Raw genomic sequence first — 22,432 nt, forward strand, 5'->3', positions numbered from 1 at the left:
TAACGGCCTAAATATTACTAGTAACTGGGTTACCGTTCTTAGTAACGTATACCCCATTCCTATAAAGGAAGTCTTAGAAATCTTAAATAATATTAATATTTCCAAGTGCCTAGGTATCGGCGGTCTATCCTATAAAATCCTCCCTAAAATATTCCCACAGTTATAAATCGGCGTAGTATTTATCTTAGTAAAATAGAATATAGTGCAGGAGAAAACTATTAACTTGTTTTGCGGTATAAGTTATTATATTAAAGGCAAATTCGTCCTAATCTTTATTAATAAGTTTCGCGTATATAGCTACCCCTAGTAGTAAAAAGTCTTTCTAGTTGTTTAGAGTAGCCATATTTTCAAAGAAAGGGAAGTATTATTAGTATAGGGATTCTTGTTTAGTACGCGTTTGTAATAAAAATCTATAATTATAGGGCTTAGGACTAGTTCTAGCCTTAAATCGCGAAGACTTATAAGGTATATTATTCTGCGTAATAAACACAAGAATCTATAATCTGGGAAAGGCTTAGGACCAGTTCTGGCCTTTTAGATCCTTAAATTTGTAAAAGAGTTCTATTTAAGGTTTAGGACCAGTTCTAACCTTAAAAGACAGCTTCCTCTAGTATAAGTAGCACTGGTATAGTAGCTTATTTCTTCTTAGTAGAATACCTAGCTATTCTATAGTATAATAGTAAAGTTAACTACTAATTAGTATTAGTAATATAAGGTAATATTACGTATCTATAAGTTGTAGGTAGTATAATAATTATTATTCTATATCCCTTCTACTTAAGGAAGGGCGAGGAGCTTAAGGCTCCTCGCTACGCTAGTGCCGCGGCGATACGTGACGGCAACTTGCCTTACGTAATAGCAACTTACCTGTATTCCCAACAATAAGCGAGCTACCACCCTAAGCAAGCCGCTACCCTTAAAACCCCACTAAAAACCCACAAATCCACACCTTAATATCTTAACAACCACTTAATAATAAATTCTAATAATTTAGATTTAGACTTTTATATATACTTTATAGCTTCTGTTAAAGTTCTATAGTAGATAGTTAGGTAATTTTTAAGATATATTAATTTGGCCTAATTTAGGGGCTAAATTAAGGCCAAATCAATATATCTTAAAAACTACTTAACTATTTACTATAGAACTTTAATAGAAGCTATAAAGTATATATAAAAGTCTAAATCTAAATTATTAGAATTTATTATTAAGTGGTTGTTAAGATATTAAGGTGTGGATTTTTGGGTTTTTGGTGGGGTTTTAAGGGTGGCGGCTCGCTTAGGGTGGCAGCTCGCTTATAAAACACATTATGCGTCTTTAATTAACGTTTTAGTTGCCTTCCCCTAGTTACGTAATTAGTTTTTTTATAAGGAGATAATAGTTAGGTAATATATACTTGTATTTCCTTCCTTTTAAATAACGCTATTATAACGGAGTTATATTAGTAAGGTTACAGCTATTTACTAAAAGGGTATTAGAAAGTAAAGTATAAAGATACCTTACTTATTAAGCTTAATCCTTTTCCTTAATACCTTACTTCCTATTATTAACCTTTATCTAATTTAGACGTATCTTTAATATATTATTAAGATTTTCTTCTTTTTATTATTAATTTAATATACCTCTTTAATTTTCTACTAACTGCTCTTCTAAGTAAATTTAATAGCGTATTTTAGCCCTACCTTTATATATAGAACCCTAACCTTCGCTAACCTATAACTGGTGCTAATCCTACCTAAATAATTTTACCTATACGCTTTTAAAAGACTAGAAATCTAATAAAAGGATTCTAGAGGCTTATAATAAGACGTATTACGTAAAAATCTAATACCTTCAGTCCTTATAATTGATATATGCGTACTAAAAGCAGTAGTTATATTAAGGTAAGCTTTTCTAATTTTAATAGATTTTTATTACTAACTTTAAGCTTTAATAACCTGGGCCTAAGTAGCAACGTTCCTTTAATATTCTTAACTATTATATTGCCTAGACTCTCTCTTATTTTAGCGTAAATACTAAATAACTTAGTTAAATTTAAGACTATATTACAGCTATTTATACTACCTATAATTTCTAGCAAGCTAGCTAATAACGCCTAATATAAAAGTAAGGCTAGTATATTAAGGATAGGGTAAAGAATAGGGGTAATAAGAAGAAGGTTGCCATCTACTATAGAAAGAAGTTTACGTATATATATTAAGTTTTAAAGAGCATAATATAATACGTTATTAGGTAGGTTACTTTTTAGGTACCTAGCGGATAGGTAACTAATAGTTACTATAGTAAGGTCTTAGTGGTTCTAGACTATACTAGCCAGCTAATATCTCTATTTATTTTAGGCTTAAATATATCTTTATTAACTATAGGCTAACGCCCTCAGAGCTTTATTAGTATTAGTTTAGACCTAATATTAGTGCTAAGCGTTTAAGAATCTCTACTTCTGCTACATCTTATTATCCTACCCCTGTTTTTATGCCTACTTATACCCCTATTAAGGGGTCTAGATCTTATTCTTATTAGCTATCCCTTAAAGGGCTAATAGATACTAATCCTACTCCTAAGGATAAGGCATAGTGGCTTTTTAGATTAGGTATTTGGGATTTATTCTTATATATAGTAGTAATTATAATAATAATAATAATTCATTGCTTAACGTCCGATTCGGATCCCTATTGGGCCCACGCGGACTACTCCTTATTTACATGTGGGGAGAAAACTCTATTTAAGAAAAATGAGAAAACCCCGCGATCTATCTCCCCGCCTTTTGGGACTCGCCTGCTTAGCGCCTGCGAGTCGCCTATGGTGCTCTATATATAGTAGTAATTAAAGACCTTAATTAGGTACTTAAGAAGGCCTTAAAAGGCTTTTAAAAAGGGCTTAGGAGCCCTAGGAATAATATTCTTGGTATAAATTAATTAATAGAAATACAATTATAGCAAAATGCCCTATTAATTCTATACTATATATATAAAGGCTATAGCCCTATCCCAATAGTTTCTAAAGCCTATCCATTTTATATCCGATTTAGCCTATTTCTTACTCTTTAAAGCCTCTTTATGGCCTACTACAAGCTTTCTTTATAGGTTGTAATAACACTATAGTATTAGAGCGCTTTTTATAATTTATGGATTATAGACCGTAGTCCTAATATTCTTTTAAAATATCTTTATAATAATTAAGGTAATCCTCTAGTTCCTATATAAAGTCCTTAATAGGCTAGTCTAGCTATTTAACTTTATAGTAAAGCTTATTCTTAATAGATTTATAGTATAGTATAGCTTTAACCTTATACTACTTACCTACTACTTTAGGGTATTTAATTAGGCCTAAACGGAAGTTCTTTTTTAGCGGTAGTCTATACTATAGCTTTAGTAGGTTTATATAAAATACTAGATATATATAGGCTATAGATAGGGTAGCTAGAGATAGTAGGCTAGCTTAATAGTTAATAGGTTTTAATATTTGTTAAACGTAATATAACCTTATCGCCTACTCTAAAATACTTATTTTAGTGTTTATAGTTATACTAGAGTCTTTACTACTCTTAGGCATTGTTATAGTATGTGCCGGCTATTAAGGTATAATGTATAAGGTGACTGTATATTATTAATAAACGATGTCGTGTGAGGAGCTATGTAGGAGGTAAGGCGGTATATATACGTGTCGGTTAGGGTATTATAGCACTAGTAGAAACTGGTAGATTGTAGCTAATAAATATTAGTAAATTATAGCAGACAGTTATAGATAGTCGTAGATAGTCGCAGATAGTTATAGATAGTTTTATACAGTTCTAGACAGTTACCGTTACGTAACTAGAGGATCGTATATAACGTTAAGCGGCGCCGCCTTCCGTCTCCTTTTCTTTCTCTAGCTTTAGATCTTTATTTATAGACTACCAATTATATAGGCTTACGTGTCCCTCTTACTATACTCGTGCCTTAATTAACTAAGTCGCTAATATTATCTAAAGCTTAACTACCTCTTCTTCCTAAAAAGGAACTTAAAAATATTTATAGACTATAAATAAGAATAGAACATAGAAGTAGACCTAAAAACAATTACTAAAACTTAAAAAATAAAACAAAACTAAAAGAATAAAAAAGAATAATAAGATCTATAGAACACGTATAGACTAGAACCCCTATAGAATCCTACTAAAAGTTACCTTAATAACTATATTACGATGCTAAGAAATACAGTAGCCGGTAAAGCAGCCATAGGACCCTTAAATACCTCTAATAGTAAAATAGCAACTAACTTAAACTCCTAGGTAGGGCTTATAGTAGCTAATACCGAAATTAAATAACTTTAAGAGCTACTTAAAGCTAGAGAACCCCCTATACCTAGAGACTTACTATAGTCCTTAAGGCTCTAGCCCAATATATAGTATTAATATTATTGCGGTCCGTAAAGGTTATAGACTCTTTATTGCTTATAGATGGAACTAACCCTATATTTAATAATTAGAAGCTTTAATTATAGGATAAGCTTAAAGTTAATGCGGACTACTTCCCTACTACTTAGGCTAAAATGGCCTACGTTTTTAGCCGTACCGGTAGAGATATATAGACGCACCTACGTCCTTAGTACGTATAGGACTTAGCAGATCCCTTCCTCTCTAAAGAAGAGATAATTATCTACCTGTCTTCTATTTATAAGGACCCCTTTAAAGTATAAAACGCCTAACTTAATTATAAAAGCCTAAATATAAAAACGATAGAGACCTTCTTAGCCTTTTAAACCCACTTTCTGCACCTAGCTAGCCAAGCTTAAATTCCCTAGAAAGATCTAATACTAGACCTATTTAATAAGCTTACCCTAGACCTATAGTAAGCTATACTGCTAGTTTTTACTACTATATAGACGCTAAAGGAACTTACGGATTAGTGCTTAGCTATTAACTAAGGCCTCTGCCGAATTAAGGTATACGCCAAACGGTATAAAGCTAGAAACCCTTTAAATTAGACTATAAATAATATAAGAACAGCCCGTAATACCCTAGCACGATTAGTAACCCCTATAGTACCACCTATATAGCCTACTGCTAATTTAGCAGCTAGCTATACGGCTAGTCCTACTATAGGTCCGGCGAATGCTTAGCCTATATATAGTAACCCCTATATATAGGCCCTTAGTAATTAAGGAGCTTACTTCTTTTATGGTTAAAAAGGTTACTATATAAAGGATTACCTAATAGGCGTAAAAATAGACAAGGTTTTATTAATCTAGAAGAATAACGCGGAATTAAAAAAAGAGGAACCCTAAAGGAAGGCTCCTCTCTAGGGTTAAAAGGGATTAATATATTAGATATTAATCTAGGTCGGCTAGTTAGTAGAAAAAGCTACACTATCCCTTATACTTTATTCCGTAATAAATACTAAGTTTTAACCTCTACTTTAGCTAACTTTAAAGTAAATGCCTTTACCTTAATAGATACCCAGTATACCGTAAAGCTGGCTAACTTTCTAAATATACCTACTAAAGAACTACCTAAACTAATTCCTATTCGTAGGTATAACGGGCGGATAGGGCCACCTATTATAACTATTTTATGAATTTACCTCCGTGTTAATAAACAAAGGTAGTATAATATCCCCTTCCTTATTATAGACCTAGGTAGCTATAATATAATCTTAGGGCGAAAATAGCTAGCCTATTTAGGCTTATAGCTTAATATATANANTANACNGCTTANCTNGCCTAAAACNCTACCCNTAACCCCTTCCTTTATAAAAGAAATTAGTATTATAATAGAAAACCTTATATAGCCCTAGATTAATACTATTTACTAGGCTAATACTATACGTAGGGATTAGGCCTTTAAGAAAGATATATAGCTTAATTCGCAACAGATCTATATACTATATTACCCCTAGACTACCTATATTACGCTACCCGCATTAAAGACCTAGAAAGTTAGTAGTGACCTAAAAAATCCCCCTACAGAGAGCTTAGGCCCTATATAGCTATAAAGAATAATAAGAAACGTTAGACGTTATACTAAACTAATAAATTAAAGGGATAATCTATAGAAAATAAAATAGGAGCTAAGAAAGATTACAAACCCTAGACTATAAAATACGGTCCGGAAAATAGCTATAAGGAAACTAGTAGACCTCCTACTAGTTAATATCTGCTATATTAGTGCCGTAGAATTCCACCAGAACTTAGTTTAGCCTAATACCGTCACCTTTATAATAAGCTTATATAAAATTAATCAAATAATTAAGGAAAAGGGAAGTAAGCTTACGGATAAGGAACTAGTAGAATAAAAGCTGCCCTATTAATACTAGAAATTTAAGGACGTATTCTTTAAAGCAGCGTCTAATATATTTCTACCTTACTAACTATATAACTATAAGATTAAAATTAAGCAGGGTAAGGAAAATACCCTTAGCTTTAGCCCCCTCTATAAGCAGTCTATTACTAAATTATAGGCTATAAAGTAGTATTTTATTAATAACCTAAATAAGGGCTTTATTAAGCCTAGCTAAGCCCCCCTTACCTCGCCTATTCTCTTTATTAAAAAGCTAAATAAAGGATTCCGCTTCTGTATTAACTACTATAAGCTAAATAATATAACCCGCAAGAACCGCTATCCGCTGCCCCTACTTAATAAGACTCTAGCCTAAATAAGTAAAGCTAAGGTCTTTATAAAGCTTAATATCCACTAGGCCTTTTACCAAATTAGGATAAACCCTAGGTTTAAAGATCTTACTATATTTTAGACCTATTACGGAACGTATAAATATAAGGTACTCCCTTTTAGACTAACTAACGGACTAGCTACGTACTAGCGGTATATAAACGATATACTCTTTAACTACCTTAACGACTTCTATACGGCCTATTTAGATAATATTATAATCTACTCTAAGAATAAGCTAGAATATAAGGAGCACGTCTATAAAGTCCTATAATAGCTCTACGAGGCTAACCTCTAGGTTAATATTAAGAAGTTAGAGTTTAGTATTAAGCGTATAAAGTACCTAGGTTTTATTATTAGTATAAATAAAATTAAAACCAATCTAGAGAAAACGGCCGTAATTAACTAGTGAGCACCCCTACGGACCATAAAGGGGGTGCAATTATTTTTAGGTTTTTGTAACTTCTACTAACGCTTTATTAAGAACTATAGTAGGATTACTTAGCCTTTTAACCGTCTTACTAAAAAAGACCAGCCCTTTTACTTTAACGCTATATATAGGTAGGCCTTTAATAAGCTTAAGAAACGGCTAGTATCGGCTCCCCTACTTATCTATTTTAACCTAGAACGGCCCTTAATACTAGAAACTAATACCTTAAACGGCGCAATAGCTAGTGTTTTTTCCTAGAAGTAACCGGATAGAGAGTAGCACCCTATTATATACTATTTAAAGACTATAATAGATGCTAAGCTAAACTACTATATCTATAATAAAGAAATACTAGCTATTATCTCTAGCTTCTAGCACTAGTATATATAGCTAGAGGGGACCCCTAAGCTAATTAAGGTAGTTTTAGATTATAAGGCCCTTACGGCCCAGTAGGCACGCTAGGCGGATACCCTATCTTAATTTAACTTCTTAATTATATATAGACTAGGCGCTATAAACCGTGCGGACGCTCTTATAAGGCGTAAGTAAGACCTAGATAATTAGACGGCTGTAAAGATCTTATTATAGACTTAGACGCTACTATAACCAGAATACCTTAACCCCTAAATATGGGCAGAACTAAGTATAGACTTCTTATGCGCCAAGATATATTCTATTAACTTCTTTAAACTTAACCTTATTAATAAACTACTATAGGCTAACTAAACGACCCCCTCTCTATAAGAGTACCGCAAAAAGATAAAGAATATTATTAGCCTATAGTCCCTTAAAACGGACTACTTAAGCATTAGGAACTGCTAGTAGTAGCTAAGAAACAGAACTTACGGACCCGGCTTATTACTAAAGCTTATACCTAGGTCTCTACGGCCTACCCTAGAAAAAATAAGACCTGTAAGATTATTGGCAACCGCTACTACTGGCCTAAAATAGCTATAAATATTAACTGCTATATACGGAACTATATTAACTGCTATAGATTTATAATTCTATAAGATAAAACCCTAGGACTATTAAAACTACTCCTAATACCAGAACGCCCCTAGTAGTATATCTCTATAGACTTTTATAAACAACCTACAGACCGTAACGGATACGATATAGTTATAATCCTAGTTAACCGCTTTAGTAAGCGCCCGTTCTTAATCCCCTGTTATAAGAATATTAATACTAAAGAGGCGGCCTAACTATATATCTACTATATTTACCAAATTTACGGACTACTAGATACTATTATATCCGATTACGGGCCGTAATTTATTTTAGCTTTTTAGAATAAGTTTACCTAGATCTTAGGCATTAAGCTAAAGCTTTCTATAGTATACTACCTCTAAATAGATGGTTAGACGGAAATTATAAATTAATACTTAGACTAGATACTTCGGCCCTTTATTAACTACTTCTAAGATAACTAGGTTAAACTGCTACCCCTAATAGACTACACCTAAGCGACCCTACCTTATAACTTTATAGGATTTGCCCCTATCCAGCTAGAAATGGGCTATTTACCCTATATAAGCTTTAACTAGGAAAGACTAGAAGGACCCTGGACTATACGCAAAAAACTATCTTATAAGGAAGCCTAGTAGTACGCTAAGCGCTTAAAAAAAGCCTAAACGGTAGCCTATATAAATCTAGAAAAGGCCTAGAAATTAATAAATAGTAAGCAAATAAGTATAGGCAAGAGCCTGACTTTGCTATAGGAGATATAGTCTAGGTTATAATAAAGAACTAAAAGACGGAATAACTTAGCCGTAAGCTAGACTATTAGATAGTAGGACCGTATAAGGTTTTTAAAAAGATAAGTAACGCATATAAAGTAAAGCTCCCAGATTTAATTAAAGTTTACCCTATTTTCTCTTTGGATAAACCACGGAAAGCTATAAATAACCTATTACCTAGATAAAAGAATAAACTTCCCCTACNNATCTAAGNNAANNGNNACAATAAATAGNAAATTAAAGAAATACTANCCTATAAGCTTATAAGGGGAACGTTAAAATATTATATTAGTTAGAAAGGGTACAACCTAGACCCTACTTAGTACCCTATATAGAACTTTATAGGTAGCCCCTATAAGCTTTAGGAATTTTATAGTTATTATCCTAATAAACCCAGACTCCTAAAGTACCTTAATAAGTAGATAAAGTGCTAAAATAGCAAAGATAATAAGCTGCCTATTAAGTATAAAAATAAGAATACCCTATAGATATAATACGGACGTATAAAGCCTAAGGGCAGGCTTTTTTAGAGGGGGGGGTAATATTACGGCACTAGTGGAAACTGGTGGATTGTGGCTAATAGATATTAGTAGATTATAGCAGATAGTTGTAAATAGTTACAGATAGTTATAAATAGTCGTAGATAGTTTTATATAGTTCTAGACAGTTACTATTACGTAACTAGAGGATCGTATATAATGTTAAGCGGCGCCGCCCTCCGTCTCCTTTCCTTTTTTTAGCTTTAGATCTTCGATTATAGACTACTAATCGTATAGGCTTACGCGTTCCTCTTGCCGTGCTTATGCCTTAATTGACTAAGTCGCTAATATAGGGGTTAGGTCCGTGCCTATGCATACGCGTATACAAGCTATAATAACGCGTTAGGTTAGTGCCGTGATAGGCATCTTATAGGCTCTACTTTATATACTTTTATTACTCCTCCTATTCCTAGAGGTATCCTTATACTCTTTAATAGATATCTTTAAACTTCCTAGTAAGATCCTATAATTAATTATACGGCCTTAGCTAGTAATTACTAGGTATACTATTAAACCTAAATAGTTAGACGCTATAGGTAATCTAGATTAGTATATACTTATATAATATATATTACTTTAAATTATAAGCGTACTCTACGTATAGAAGTAGCCTATACTAATTATCTTGCTAGTACGGAGGTACGTTTCAAAAGTCTTTACCGCCCTTTATTAGGCGGTCTTATAGGCGGTAGCTGCCTTAAGGTTAGTAGGGCAACGGGCTAAAAGCCGCCTAATAGCGCCTAAGGTCCCCCAGAACCGGCTTAAAATGCGCCTAGTTTTTGGCTATATATAGGCTCTTTAGGCTTAACCTAGGCAGGGCCGGCAAACACTTTTAAAACGCACCTCCGTAGTTTAAATATATTTATAGGTAAAACTTCAGTTCCTAGTTTTAACATTTTATTTACTCGTCTATTTATAGATAAAAGGCTATACTATAATAGTAGTCTATTTTTAAATAAAAGTATAAATCTAACTAGTACTAGCTTATAAAGACGCTGCCCTTATTAGTAATAATAGAGTGCGGTTAGTTTACTTTAAGAAAGCATTTCTCCTTAATTATGTTAGTAAGCGCTTATATATTAATTGTCTTATTAATAAAAAGGTATTAGACGCACTTTAAAGCCCTATTAGTAAGTATAAGGACTAAATTATATATTTATCCTTAGCCATCTTTAGATAGCGGGGGATCTATAATAAAGTCTATAGCGTAATATCGCTATAGCTTGCTAATAGAGGGAACTAATTTAAGAAGACCCTATGGCTTTTGCCTATAGATTTTATATACTTAACACTTCTCGTAATAGCTAATATACTCCTTTACTTCCTATTTAAGCTTTAGCCAATAGTATTTACACTAAATTAATTTTACTATCTTAGCTTAACTATAGTAGCCGCCTAGAGGATTATTATAATTCTTTATAAAAATCTTCTATTATATTTACTTCTTATAGCACCTAAACCTTATTATATCTATATAGTAGGCCTATTAGGTCTAGTTCCTAATAGTAGCGCCTAATAGCTTTCTTTCCATTATATTTCTGGTTTACTTTTACATTAAAAATAGTATAGAAGATATCTCTTTATAACGAAGCCTTATAGGAAATACTACGATAGACTTGTTAATGGGCTAGGTATATAGGCATAGGTTAAATTAATAATATAAATATAACTAGTAGAGTAGGTTACCTAATAGATTAACTCTAATTATAGTCTAAGATTTACTATAAAGAAGAGAACTATTTAGGTAGAGACTGAGGTCCTTTAAATATACAATACTGCGCCTAAGAAATGTACTAAGTATATTAGTACGTCTTATATTCCTACGTTCCTATATTTTTACATTCTAAACCTATAATATAACTAGCTGTATAACTTAACTACCCCTTATTTTATAGCTTAATCGCTTTTAGTACCTTTTATACTATCTTAACTAACCCATTTATATCTCTCCTTAGGCCGTCGAAAACGGACTCTGCACCTATATATGGTGACGGCTACGAACCTAGGTCTTTAAAGTTTAGACTTAGAGCTAACGCAGAGACGTTATATAGCGTGCGATAGGACCTAGTGGTCGTGGTTGTGAGCGTTATAGGCGGTGGTGAAAAATTTTCAGATAGTGAGATCTTAAAAACCACTACTGTGGCCCTCTACAATTTAGCTACGCTATTCTCCTATTAAGGCACCTATACGATCCAACGTGGATAAACGGCATTTGATAGCATCCCCCGACCCCTAATAGAAAGCATTAACGACCTCTTATATTGATAGACGAGCGATTGCGAGTGAACGAGCAACGAGCAAATATACGGCCCCTCCTAACCCCCAGGGCGATCGCCCGCGGAGCATGCGGTTATTCGCTGTTTTTTCTACCAAATACTACCTAGCAGCCTAGATTGCAACCTACGGTTTTCCCTATCTTCTTTTAACGGAGTGGTAACCCTTAGAAAGGGCCTAGCTGGGGCCTAGGTATAAAAGATACCTAAATATACAATATCCCGCTTACTTATTAGTATTATGGTAGTTAGAACAAATAAATCCCCCTTACGCCTTTAATAGGCCCTAGGGGGGGGGAGGTATGGCGTATATGGCAATAGTTAAATAAGAGATAGCATATAAGGGATGGCTAAGATATAGGAGACAATAGCAAGACACAGCAATTAAGTGGTAAGGCCTAGCTGGGACGTAGTAAACCCTAGCTTGGATAAGCTAAAGAAGGAAGCAGTGGTTTCTAAGGAGTTTAAATATCTAAAGAGGATAGGACATAGCTGTAGGCCTATAGGGCCGCTGCTATGTGCGGATATAGCAAACGGGGTTTTTTATCCTACTAAGGTGGCTTATAGGGTTTTTCCTTCCCCCTAGCAGCAAGGGTTTTTTCCTATTAATATTACTTTTCCCTTATATACGGAGTAGTCTGCGTGGGGCTAGATAGTATCTGTATCAGACGTTAATTAAAGAAGAATTATTATTATTATATCTCTCCTTAATAGTACTATTACTGCTAATATAAGGTCTATAACACTACCCCCTTCCACTTTATCTTTGTCCTTAAAGATTTCTCCTATCTCTAAGTTGTTTATTAGAGGTATAGTATTCCCATTCTTAATTTAATAACCTTTATTATTTTTAATACCTTCTATTAGATTCTCTATATCTAATTATTATAATTAGCTAGTAACTATGGTTTTTTTTATTTAGTAAAGTTATACCGTCCTATTTTTATTATATGAAGAAGAAGCTAGTATATATTATAATTACGGCTCTATCTAGTTATTAACCTTTTTTCTATACTAAGTATACGCAAGCGAATATATAGTTATTCTATAACATTTAATTTATCTTTAACGCTAAGTATACGCGTCTTATAATTCTTTATAATTCTCTAATACCTTATCTAATTTAGTATAGGGTTTTATGTTTAATCTAAGGCGTCCTACCTTAAGGGTAAGCTAGCCTTAGCCTTAGCTAAGGTATAAAAGCTCTAAAGTAATAGGGAGTAGATCTATACTAAAGAGCAGAGGATATTTAAGGCTTAATAGATCGCTTATACTTAACTAACCCGTCTTAAGAAAGTTTGTAAAAAGGTACGCTTAAAGGAATAGAAACTTGCTAAAAAGGCTAAAAAGGATTCTAATTAAGAAGAGGCGGAAATAACTTATACGCTAGTGGTGGATTTCTTAAATTATCCGGCTTATCTATTACCTTTAACTAATCCTTTTATTTTTTTTATATTTTTTATATCCGATTGTATTATACTACGTATAATACTGCGCATGCAGCCTCTAGGCTATGGCGCTATAGTTCTATATACATAAATCCTTTCTAAACAGCTTAATATGTACTAGTAGCTATGTCCTAGTAGTTTATAAACCCCTAAGGGTTTATAGTTCCTTAATAAAACACTAAGGTACTGCGACTACTAGGGAATAAGAAAACGGTAGGAAAAACTATAGGAAATCCTAACACCTATCCCTGTCCTTTTGCAATTTATTTCTATCCTTTTGCTCTCTAATATCTTTTTACTAAAAGCCTAGTAGGAGTTACCTCCTTCTAAAATCCTATTTATTTTGTTTTATTCTTCTATAGAACCTTCTAAGCTAGTATTATCTACTAGCTTAGCTACTTTTAGAACCTTGTAATCTTTACTATTTATAAAGTGGTTTTCTTTACAGTTAATGCAAAGAGGGGTAGTATGCTTATAGGGCTTGCCTATTATTATATAGGTAGAACAGGAGTGGTCTTTAGATAAATATATAGCTGTACAAAATCTACAGGCTCTAGTAGAGCATCTATCTCCTATATGGCTAAATTTTTAGTAGCTAGTATATTGTGTAGTAGGAGAGACTTTGAGGTATTTTACTACCTTAGTAGCTGTACCTGCAATTAATATCTCTTTTTACTTAAGGATTTCTTGTCTTTTTTCTTTATTCTTTATAATAAAAACTATAGAGCCAAATCTGGTCTGTAGATTATATCTTTTTTCGCTAGATAAGATCTATCTAGGTAGTCCTTATATCCTTATAGGATTAAAGGTCTTAATTTCTTCTTTTAGAAGCTTAGAGCCTCCTTCTCCTAGGAAAGGTAGGGTAGGAACCCTNTNGGCTANAANTTAAACCCATNGTTCTANTTTTTGTTCTNTTTANAAGGTAAAGCAGTTATGCCAGATCTCCTTATATTTAACTAGGAAATCTGTATTATACTCTTCTATAGTTATAAGGAGAATCTTTTATTTTCCTTTAGTTCTAGCTATAGACGCTAGTACTGGCTTTTTTACTTGCAGTTTTAATGTAAATAGTTAATTGACTTTGTTTCGTATAAAGAATATCTAGGAATTAGTCCTTTTTATCTGTAATTAGGACTAGCTTCCTTTTTTATAGCTGCTTTTTTTTACTTCTAGTAGAGGTAGAGCTAGAGCTAGGCGTGCTACTAGTTACCCTACTAGAAGAAGGAGGGGTAGACGATAATAAGGAAGGTATAGAGGATAAAGAAGGGAGGTCCTTTTTTAGCCTCTTTGTATAAGTTTCTTTAATAGGAGCCACCTCCTTACGGAGAGCTCTTACTTCTTCTACTAGTCCTTTTAGGACATCGTTTGTCTTCTCTTTTTCTTTTTTTTTCTTTTTCTTCTTCTTTTTCTTGTGTAAAGGGATTTTCTCCTAATAGGATACTTTGTGTATAGTACACTAGCTATTTAACTTGTTCTTTTATTTCTTCTCTTTCTTCTTCTTCTTCTTCTAGCCCTTTATAGGCCTAGGTTAGGCTTTCCAAAGCGAAGCTTAGATGTTGTTCTAGAGAAAAGGAATAGGAGGGTATATTATCTATACTATCCGTAGTAGTTATTGGTTTTGTTGTCTTTTTTATAGGTTTTTGGTTTTCTTTTTTAGGAGAAGACTAAGGATGTCTTCTTTTTTCTCCTGCCTTAATTGGGCTAGGAGAAGGAGAAGGGGGAGAATAAGTAGATGTAGAACCTTTATTACTTATTTCTATAGGAGGTTTTTTTTTTAGACCTATTAGGCCTTAGTATTTTGTATCTTATATAAGGGTTCCTAGTTTTTACTATCCTTATACCCTTTCTCCTTACTAATCCTACTAGAAGATTTCTAGGGAGATTAGGCTAAAAGGTAGTAGAAAATCTAGCCTCTATATTTCGTGGTTTTAGTATTTAGTTTTGGTGTTCCTATCCGTGCCTTGCTTACAAGCTAGGACCACCCCTAAGAAGAATTTTCTGTTGGGGGAAAGGGGGTAAAACGACAAATAAATCCACCTCTAGCTCGCTAGGCAGTAGGAATTAAGTCTTAAAAGTTAAAAAATCAATTGTTTTTGATGGTAAGATGGGTATGCGTAAGTTTTGAAGTGTTGCGCTACCTTTTGGTAAGGTTGCATGTCCGGTAAAGGTTTTAATCCTTTTATCTTTAGCTTCTTTTTAATACTACCTAACCAGTTCTCTTCTAATACTTCTATACCTTTTCTATAGCGTTCTTTAGATTTTATAGTAGTTTCTAGGTAGTCTTGTTATAGCCTATTTGCTTTACTTTATACTATATTTTATTATTAATATCCTTATAACTAATAATCTTTAAAACTTACTATTTATCTTCCTCTTATTCTCTATATATGTCTGCTTTATAAATTAGTAGCTTAATATTTCCATATACTAGTTCTAGTATTATAATATACTATATAGAATTTTTTTTTTTTACTAGTAAGTTAAGTCTATATATAACTTCTAAAATCTTAGCTACGATTTTAAATAGTCCTAGTCTAACGTAGTCTAATTTTTTTTACTTAGTTGTTAGCTTTTAAAAAAATTATATAGTAGTTACACTTTATCCCCCTCCTTTAAATCTGGTCCCTTAGGTCTCTTAGCATTATAGTACCTTTTTATCCTTTTTTTATACTAAGTTGGCTGTGCTATAGAGGTCCTTATAAAGATTTATTAGTATCTCTATCCTTTACTTAGTTATACTACTTATTTTCTTCGCCCATTACAGTAATAATAATATTCTAAGCTTATACCTGTAATTTGCCTAAAATAGTAATATTTTTATGCCTTCCTATAGTATCGCATTATATATAAACTATATAACTAGTAATAATAATACCTAATTATTCTCCGCGTAATTAATATAATGTCTTAGATACTATTCTAGCGTCTAATATAATTTTTCCGTTTAACTGTCTATCTATAGGCGGTATACTATTAATATTACTATATAAACCCCTTATTCCGTTAAGAATACCTCCTAAAATACTGCTATAAATCTTAGATCTCTATCTAATATAATCTTACTTAATACTCCGTATTTTATAAACACTTCTTTAATATAAATTCTAGCGATATTCTCTGCTAAGATTTCTTCTGTATATACTATAAAGTAGCCCTATTTAGTTAACTTGTTTACTATTATAAGGATTATATTATACTCCTATTTAGTAATAGGGTTTTCTAATTTTAGCAACTTTATAATAAAGTCTTATAATATAACCTCCTATAGTCTTTCTGGTGTTTTAATAGGCTATAGCTTCCTATATAGCTTATACCTTATTAGCTTATTTCTTTAGCAATCTAAGCATTCCTTTATAACTTCTCTTACTAAGCCTTAAATTCTATTAATAATATACTCTTTTTAGAGTCTTAATACTAGACCTTAGGCCCTATTATATCCCTATATTATTCCTCTATAGAACTCTCTAATAAATTCTTTTATAATACTTCTTAGTATATACGTTACTTCCTTATTCCTATACTACTCTAAGTTTAAATCCTCCTTTTATATTTCTTATATTTTTTTTACCTAATTACTTTCTAGTAAATTATATTCTAAGGTTATAGTAATCTTTAAATAGTTATACCTAATTAATCTATCTTCGTCTTTATATAGTATCGCCCCTAATAGTTTCTTATTGTTTTATAGTTTAGCTTTCCTACTTAATATATTAGCCCTCGTATTCTCTATCCCTTTAGTATACTAAATCTTAAAATAGTATTCTATAAGTATATTTACCTATTTAACCTATCTCTAATTAAGTTCTTTTTATTATTAGGAATCCTATTAGGTTTTTATAATCCGTTTTAACTATAAATAGTTTCTCTATACCTTATAAGAATGCTCTTTATTTTTTTAAACTACTATAACTATACTTAATAACTCCTTATTATAGATATTATGGTTTAACTCTAATAGTGTTATCTTTCTATTATAGTATGTTACTAGATGCTATATATTCTTATACTTCTATAATAAATATACTTATAGTATAAAGTCTAATTTACCTATTTCCATAATTATTTCTAACCCTAATTAGTAAATTTTAAGGATTAGTTCCTAGGTAAATAACTCCTTAAGTTCCCTAAACAACTTTCTTTACTTATCTCCCTATATCTATAGTTCTTCTTTCTTTATAAGCCTTATAAATAGTTTAATATTCTTTAACTATTATACTATAAACCTTCTATAGTAGTTGCAAACCCCTAAGAATAACCTTAATTATATTATATTCTCTAGTTCCTACTAACTTACTATTGCTTCTATTTTCTTTAGGTCTATACTAATATAGCCTAATTTAATAATAAATTTAACGAAATCTGTCTTCCTTATAAAGAACTCGTATTTCTTAATTGCTACTAGCATCTATTCTTTTTATAGTCTTTTTAAAACCTATCTAACGTATTCTCCGTATTTTTCCTTAGTTATTAAGTAGATATTATTATTATTAAGGTATACTATAATAAACTTATCTAAGTATTCTCCTAATATATTATTAATTCGCTTTTAGAACATTACTAGTGTATTTATAAGTCCGAATTATATAACTAATAGTTTATATAGTCCTTCCTTTAACCTAAAGGCTGCCTTTTATTATGAGGTGAGGATGTAGATAAGGAGTCTAATAATAGAACAATAGGTATATTATATAGATAGAGACGAATCCTTAAGGGAAAAGGAGGAGTCTGTATGCGAGGTAGCAAGGGTTTTCCCTAGGTATATGCAGAGCACGTGCTTTATGGGCAAGTTACCCCTAGGTTGCCCTAGGGTCGCCCGTACCTTATGGCTATCCCATGCAACGCTGGCGTCCAACGAGAGTTGGTCCGTGCGCGAACACCATTTTCAAATGTTCGCAGACGCGTCTGTGGAAGAACCTTGTTTGGCTGTAGCGTCTATAGAATTCCATTCTGTAGGAAGGACGAGTGCTAGGGCTCACATATTACACAACTCTCCACCAAAAATTAAGCTCTTATAGCGTTTTATATATATATNAAAAGCCTTAAATATCTTATTACGGCTCATTGATCCTAACGATTTGATTAGCTGATCCTTATCGATAACCGTTGGACGCGAAGCAGCGTTGCATGGGATATAATTATCTACTTAGGTTTTACCTAATAATGCCCCCCCCCCTTTAAAAATGGTCGTCCCCAATTCTTTATATACTTAAGCCTTAATAAAACCCCATAAAAAACCTTAGTAAGGAAAAAATTTAGAGGGGAAAGAGCGTCTTAATTTTGTGTATAGAGAGATAGGTAGTATACATACGTGGCGCGAAGATGTTAAGGAACTTTGACCAGCGGTTAAAGTTATCTAATTAGTTAAATTTACCTTACTAAGACTCCCCCGCATTTAACTAAGCTAGTAGCGATTTTATATACCTAGTATAGAAAATCCTAATTAGTCCATTTAATAGGTAGAGCTAGTGGAGCTTAATACTATTGCCTAAATTTGGTAGACTAGAAATATTCTAAAAGCTTACTTATATAGGTAGGTCGTTAGTACCTCGTAGGTTAGTTGTAGGTTATTTATATATAGCCAGATTTATAGATGGTGAGGCTATATACCTATTAAATCCGCCGCTAACCTATACTTTAGCCTTACGCGTTATTTATATAGCATATACGTGGAATAGTATAAGTTCTTAGTACAGGTTACTACTAGCGGGTTACTAGTAGGTTATAGACCCCAGTTAAATAGACCCCAGTTATAAATAGGCCTATTTTTTAATATATAAATAATCTGCTTAACTAGTATAGAGTAATAGACTAGGTTTAGAAAGAGTGCTTTTTAAATTAAGCTTTATTGCTAGTATACGCTATAGCCTTACCTATAAGTCACTAGTATTACTAGGTTACGTTAGAGTGTGGCTTATATAGGATATTAATAAATTAAAAGTTTATCCTGTATATACGCCGCAGTTCTTATAGCAATTATTACTTGTTCTTTAATCCCTTAGGACGTCCTCTGCTCCGCTTTAATATAGGTTATATTTTAATAGCGGCGCTTACTTTTCGCCTACGCTTCGGCTATAAGGCTAGGGTATTCTACTTACGGTACTTATCCAGTAGTTATTAACAATTCTTAAGTTCTATCTTATATTTCTATTTATTATACTTATTTAGCTATCCTAGCTATTTAATAAGGTACTATGGTTATCTAGCATAATTCTAGTGGGCGGTAATTGCTTTTATTTCCCAGCTGCCTTCCTTAAGCTCTTTTACTACCGGGGGTTAAAACCTAGGGCGTGACCTATAAGGCTTTAGTAGGGAGATATAAAAGACTAGGTGGAGCCGTGCTATAGTAGGTGGGAGCTCTAGCTTATATACTTACTGCCCTATACGCTTTAGGATCTAAAACGGTCCTATAAACTTATAGTTAAGCTTTTTATAGGGACGTTTTGTGTGGATATTCTTGGAGGAGAGCAGGACTCGTTTACTAACGGCGAAATGCTTGGCCAGATAGTGACGATTCTAGTATTTTACCTAAAGCTATTAGGCGTATATTATCGATGCCGCCGCTACCTTATATATAAGGCGCAGGCGTTATAGATGCGTCTCTATAAGTTTAATATTTATTAACTTAGACTCCTCCTTACCTTATTAGGCATCTTAGACGCCATTTAGGACTCTGTCTGGGATGTTTAGTAGTTAGCTATAGGCGAGCTTAATAGGGGAACGCTTCGTTATAGTATGGACCTTAGAGTTGTAGGTAAAGGCCGCTTCTTTAAGTAGGGAGGCCTAATTAGACTATTCCTAGTTTGTAAATATGCGTAGGTATACCTTAAGCTCCTAGTTCTAATGCTCCATCTAACTATTTATCTATAGGTGGAATGCGGTACTAAGTTTATGTTAAACGCGGAGATAGTAGTATATAGTGCTCTAGTACTCGCTTATAAATATACTACCCCTATTAAAAATAATATTATCTAAAAGCCCTATTTACGTAAAGACTCTAAATAAGAGTTCTACAAGTTATATAGCATTAATTATCTTACGCACTAAATAGTAGCGTACTAGCTTTATAAAACGGTCTATAAGGATAAGGATAGAGTTATACTCTACGCTATTAGAAGTCTTAGACTCTGGGAAATCTATAATAAAGTTAAGTAAATAATGCTGCTAGGCTTGGGTAGGGATCTAAAGAGGCTGCAGCTTACTATAGGGTTTATAGCGGCGCGATTTAGAGTGTTAGTAGGTATTATAATTATCTAGGTATTTGCGGAGGTTCTAGGTAAGGCCGTTCTAAGTATACTTCTATATAATTACCTTAAAAGTACTGTTAAAACTATAGTGGCCGCCTATAGGATCGTCATGATTCCGCTTAAGGATCTCCTATTATAATAGTATATAATTTAGTACCTAGACCTTATTATTTTACCTTAGAAGTCCTTAATTATTAAGGGTATAGTCCTTATTACTAGTAGGAACTTATTTTTAGGTTAACTAATTATATATAGAGCGTATAAAGGCGTCCCTTTTTTATACTCTATAAATAAAATTAACTAGTGACTTAGGGGGGTGTTCCATAAACGTCGTTTCGGCTAAAGTAGCTACTATTGTCGTGGTGTAGATTGGACGTCGCCTACTGTCTTGGCATTTCCCTATATTTATAGAGCCTTCGGCTTCCTTCCTTCTTCCCTCTATTATATACATATCACGACCGACCGGGAATACATTCTTTCCTTTCTTCTTACTGACTGCTTTCCTACTGATTGATTACGACTGACTGACCGACCGACCGACTGACCGACCGACCGACCGACCGACAGACAGACAGCACTGTGACTTTCCTATCTGAGAGTGGTCGTACCCTCCCACACTATTACCTCCTGCTATGGCATAAGACTCTATATAAAGTTAGTGCTAGTAAAGTAATATATAATATATAGGTGACTTACTAGGTTATCGCGGGGGACTATAGCCTAGGCTAAGGGGTCTTCCCTAGGGTTAAGCGCTATTAGGCCAGTTAAAGTAGTCTTAAAGAGAATAGTAGGACGCTTTAGTTCGCCGGCGCTAAGTTCGCAAGGGTCGCTTATATACTACACGCATGCTACTCGCTAGTTTAGTATAGTAGCACTAAGGCTGCCCACAAGGCCTATAACCTGCAACTTTTGCTATAATATAGGTAGTATAACATTAAGGATTATCCTCTTACTACTATCTTTAAAGCCTTTAGCATAATCCGGGCGCTAGAATAGTATATTAACGGGATTTACTTTACCTAGCTTATATTTAATCTTAAAATTAAACTTAGTTAGTTTCTTAGCGTATCGGGCCTAGCAAGTAGATAAGCTCTTAGTGGTTATAAAGTACTTAAGATTATTATAATTATAGAGTATACGCGTTATTTACGCGGCGTGTTTAAGGTAATAGCGCTACGTCTTAAAGCATTATACTATAGCGAGTAGTTCTTTATTATATGTATTATACCATACTTCTAGGCTAGTAAGCTTTTAACTATAATAAGTAATTGGGTACTAGTAAAGTTAATCTCCTTACCCTAAAGGCTATAGAAGTATACCGCTATAGGTATAATTAGAAGCGTTAGTAATTACTATTAGGGGTAGATTAGGGTTAAAGTGGCGAAGTAGAGGAGCCTATATAAATATAGCGCGTAGCTTATAAAACGCCTACTGCGCGTTATTAGGCTAGGACTAAGGTTAATACTATTTAGTAGGCCCTTTTAACTTACGCTTCTACTTTTTCTTCCTATTTAACGTTAGGTTATAATATGCCTATATAAGATATATATGTAGGGGGTATACGATATCTAAGTAGTTCTAGATAAATCGCCTATAGAAGTTAGTAAAGTTAAGGAAGACCTAGATGTCCCTATAAGACTTAGGCTTAGGCCATTCCTTAATAGCTTTTATATAGTTAGGGTCTATTACAATACCCCTAGGGGTAATAATAAAGCCTAGGAGCTTAACGTTTTTAGTATAAAAAATACATTTTAATAGTTTGGCGTATAGGCCCTAAGTACAAAGCTGTCGTAGTACCTACTTAACGTGCTTAACGTGCTTATTCTTATTATTTAAGTAGATAAGAATATTATCTAGGTAGACTATATAGATAGTATCTACTAGGGTTTCTAGAGCTTTATAAATATAGCTCTAGAAAGTTATAGGGGCGTTAGTAAGACTAAAGGGCATTACTAGGTACTTAAAGTGACCGTAGCGTGTCTTAAATACGGTCTTCTATTTATCTCCTTTTTTAATGCAAATCCTATAGTACGTATTATAAAGATCTAGCTTTATAAATATCTTTATATAGCTAAGCCTATTAAAGAGTTCGCTAACTAGCGGTAGGGGGTAC

General features: G+C 33.1%; 1 protein-coding gene across 1 annotated transcript; it reads right to left on the minus strand.

Annotated features, from left to right (window-relative positions):
* Positions 1-16,091: 16,091 nt before the first annotated feature.
* On the minus strand, positions 16,092-20,179 carry K441DRAFT_544830 (uncharacterized protein; the record flags this gene model as incomplete). The annotated part of the gene is made up of 2 exons (XM_067642782.1): positions 16,092-16,229; positions 20,132-20,179. Coding segments are annotated over 2 exons (186 nt in total), but the record flags the coding sequence as incomplete, so codon positions are not given.
* Between the last annotated feature and the right edge of the window lie 2,253 nt (positions 20,180-22,432).

This window comes from Cenococcum geophilum, assembly GCF_001692895.1.
Source record: "Cenococcum geophilum 1.58 unplaced genomic scaffold K441scaffold_7, whole genome shotgun sequence".
In the NCBI taxonomy this organism is placed as follows: domain Eukaryota; kingdom Fungi; phylum Ascomycota; class Dothideomycetes; order Gloniales; family Gloniaceae; genus Cenococcum; species Cenococcum geophilum.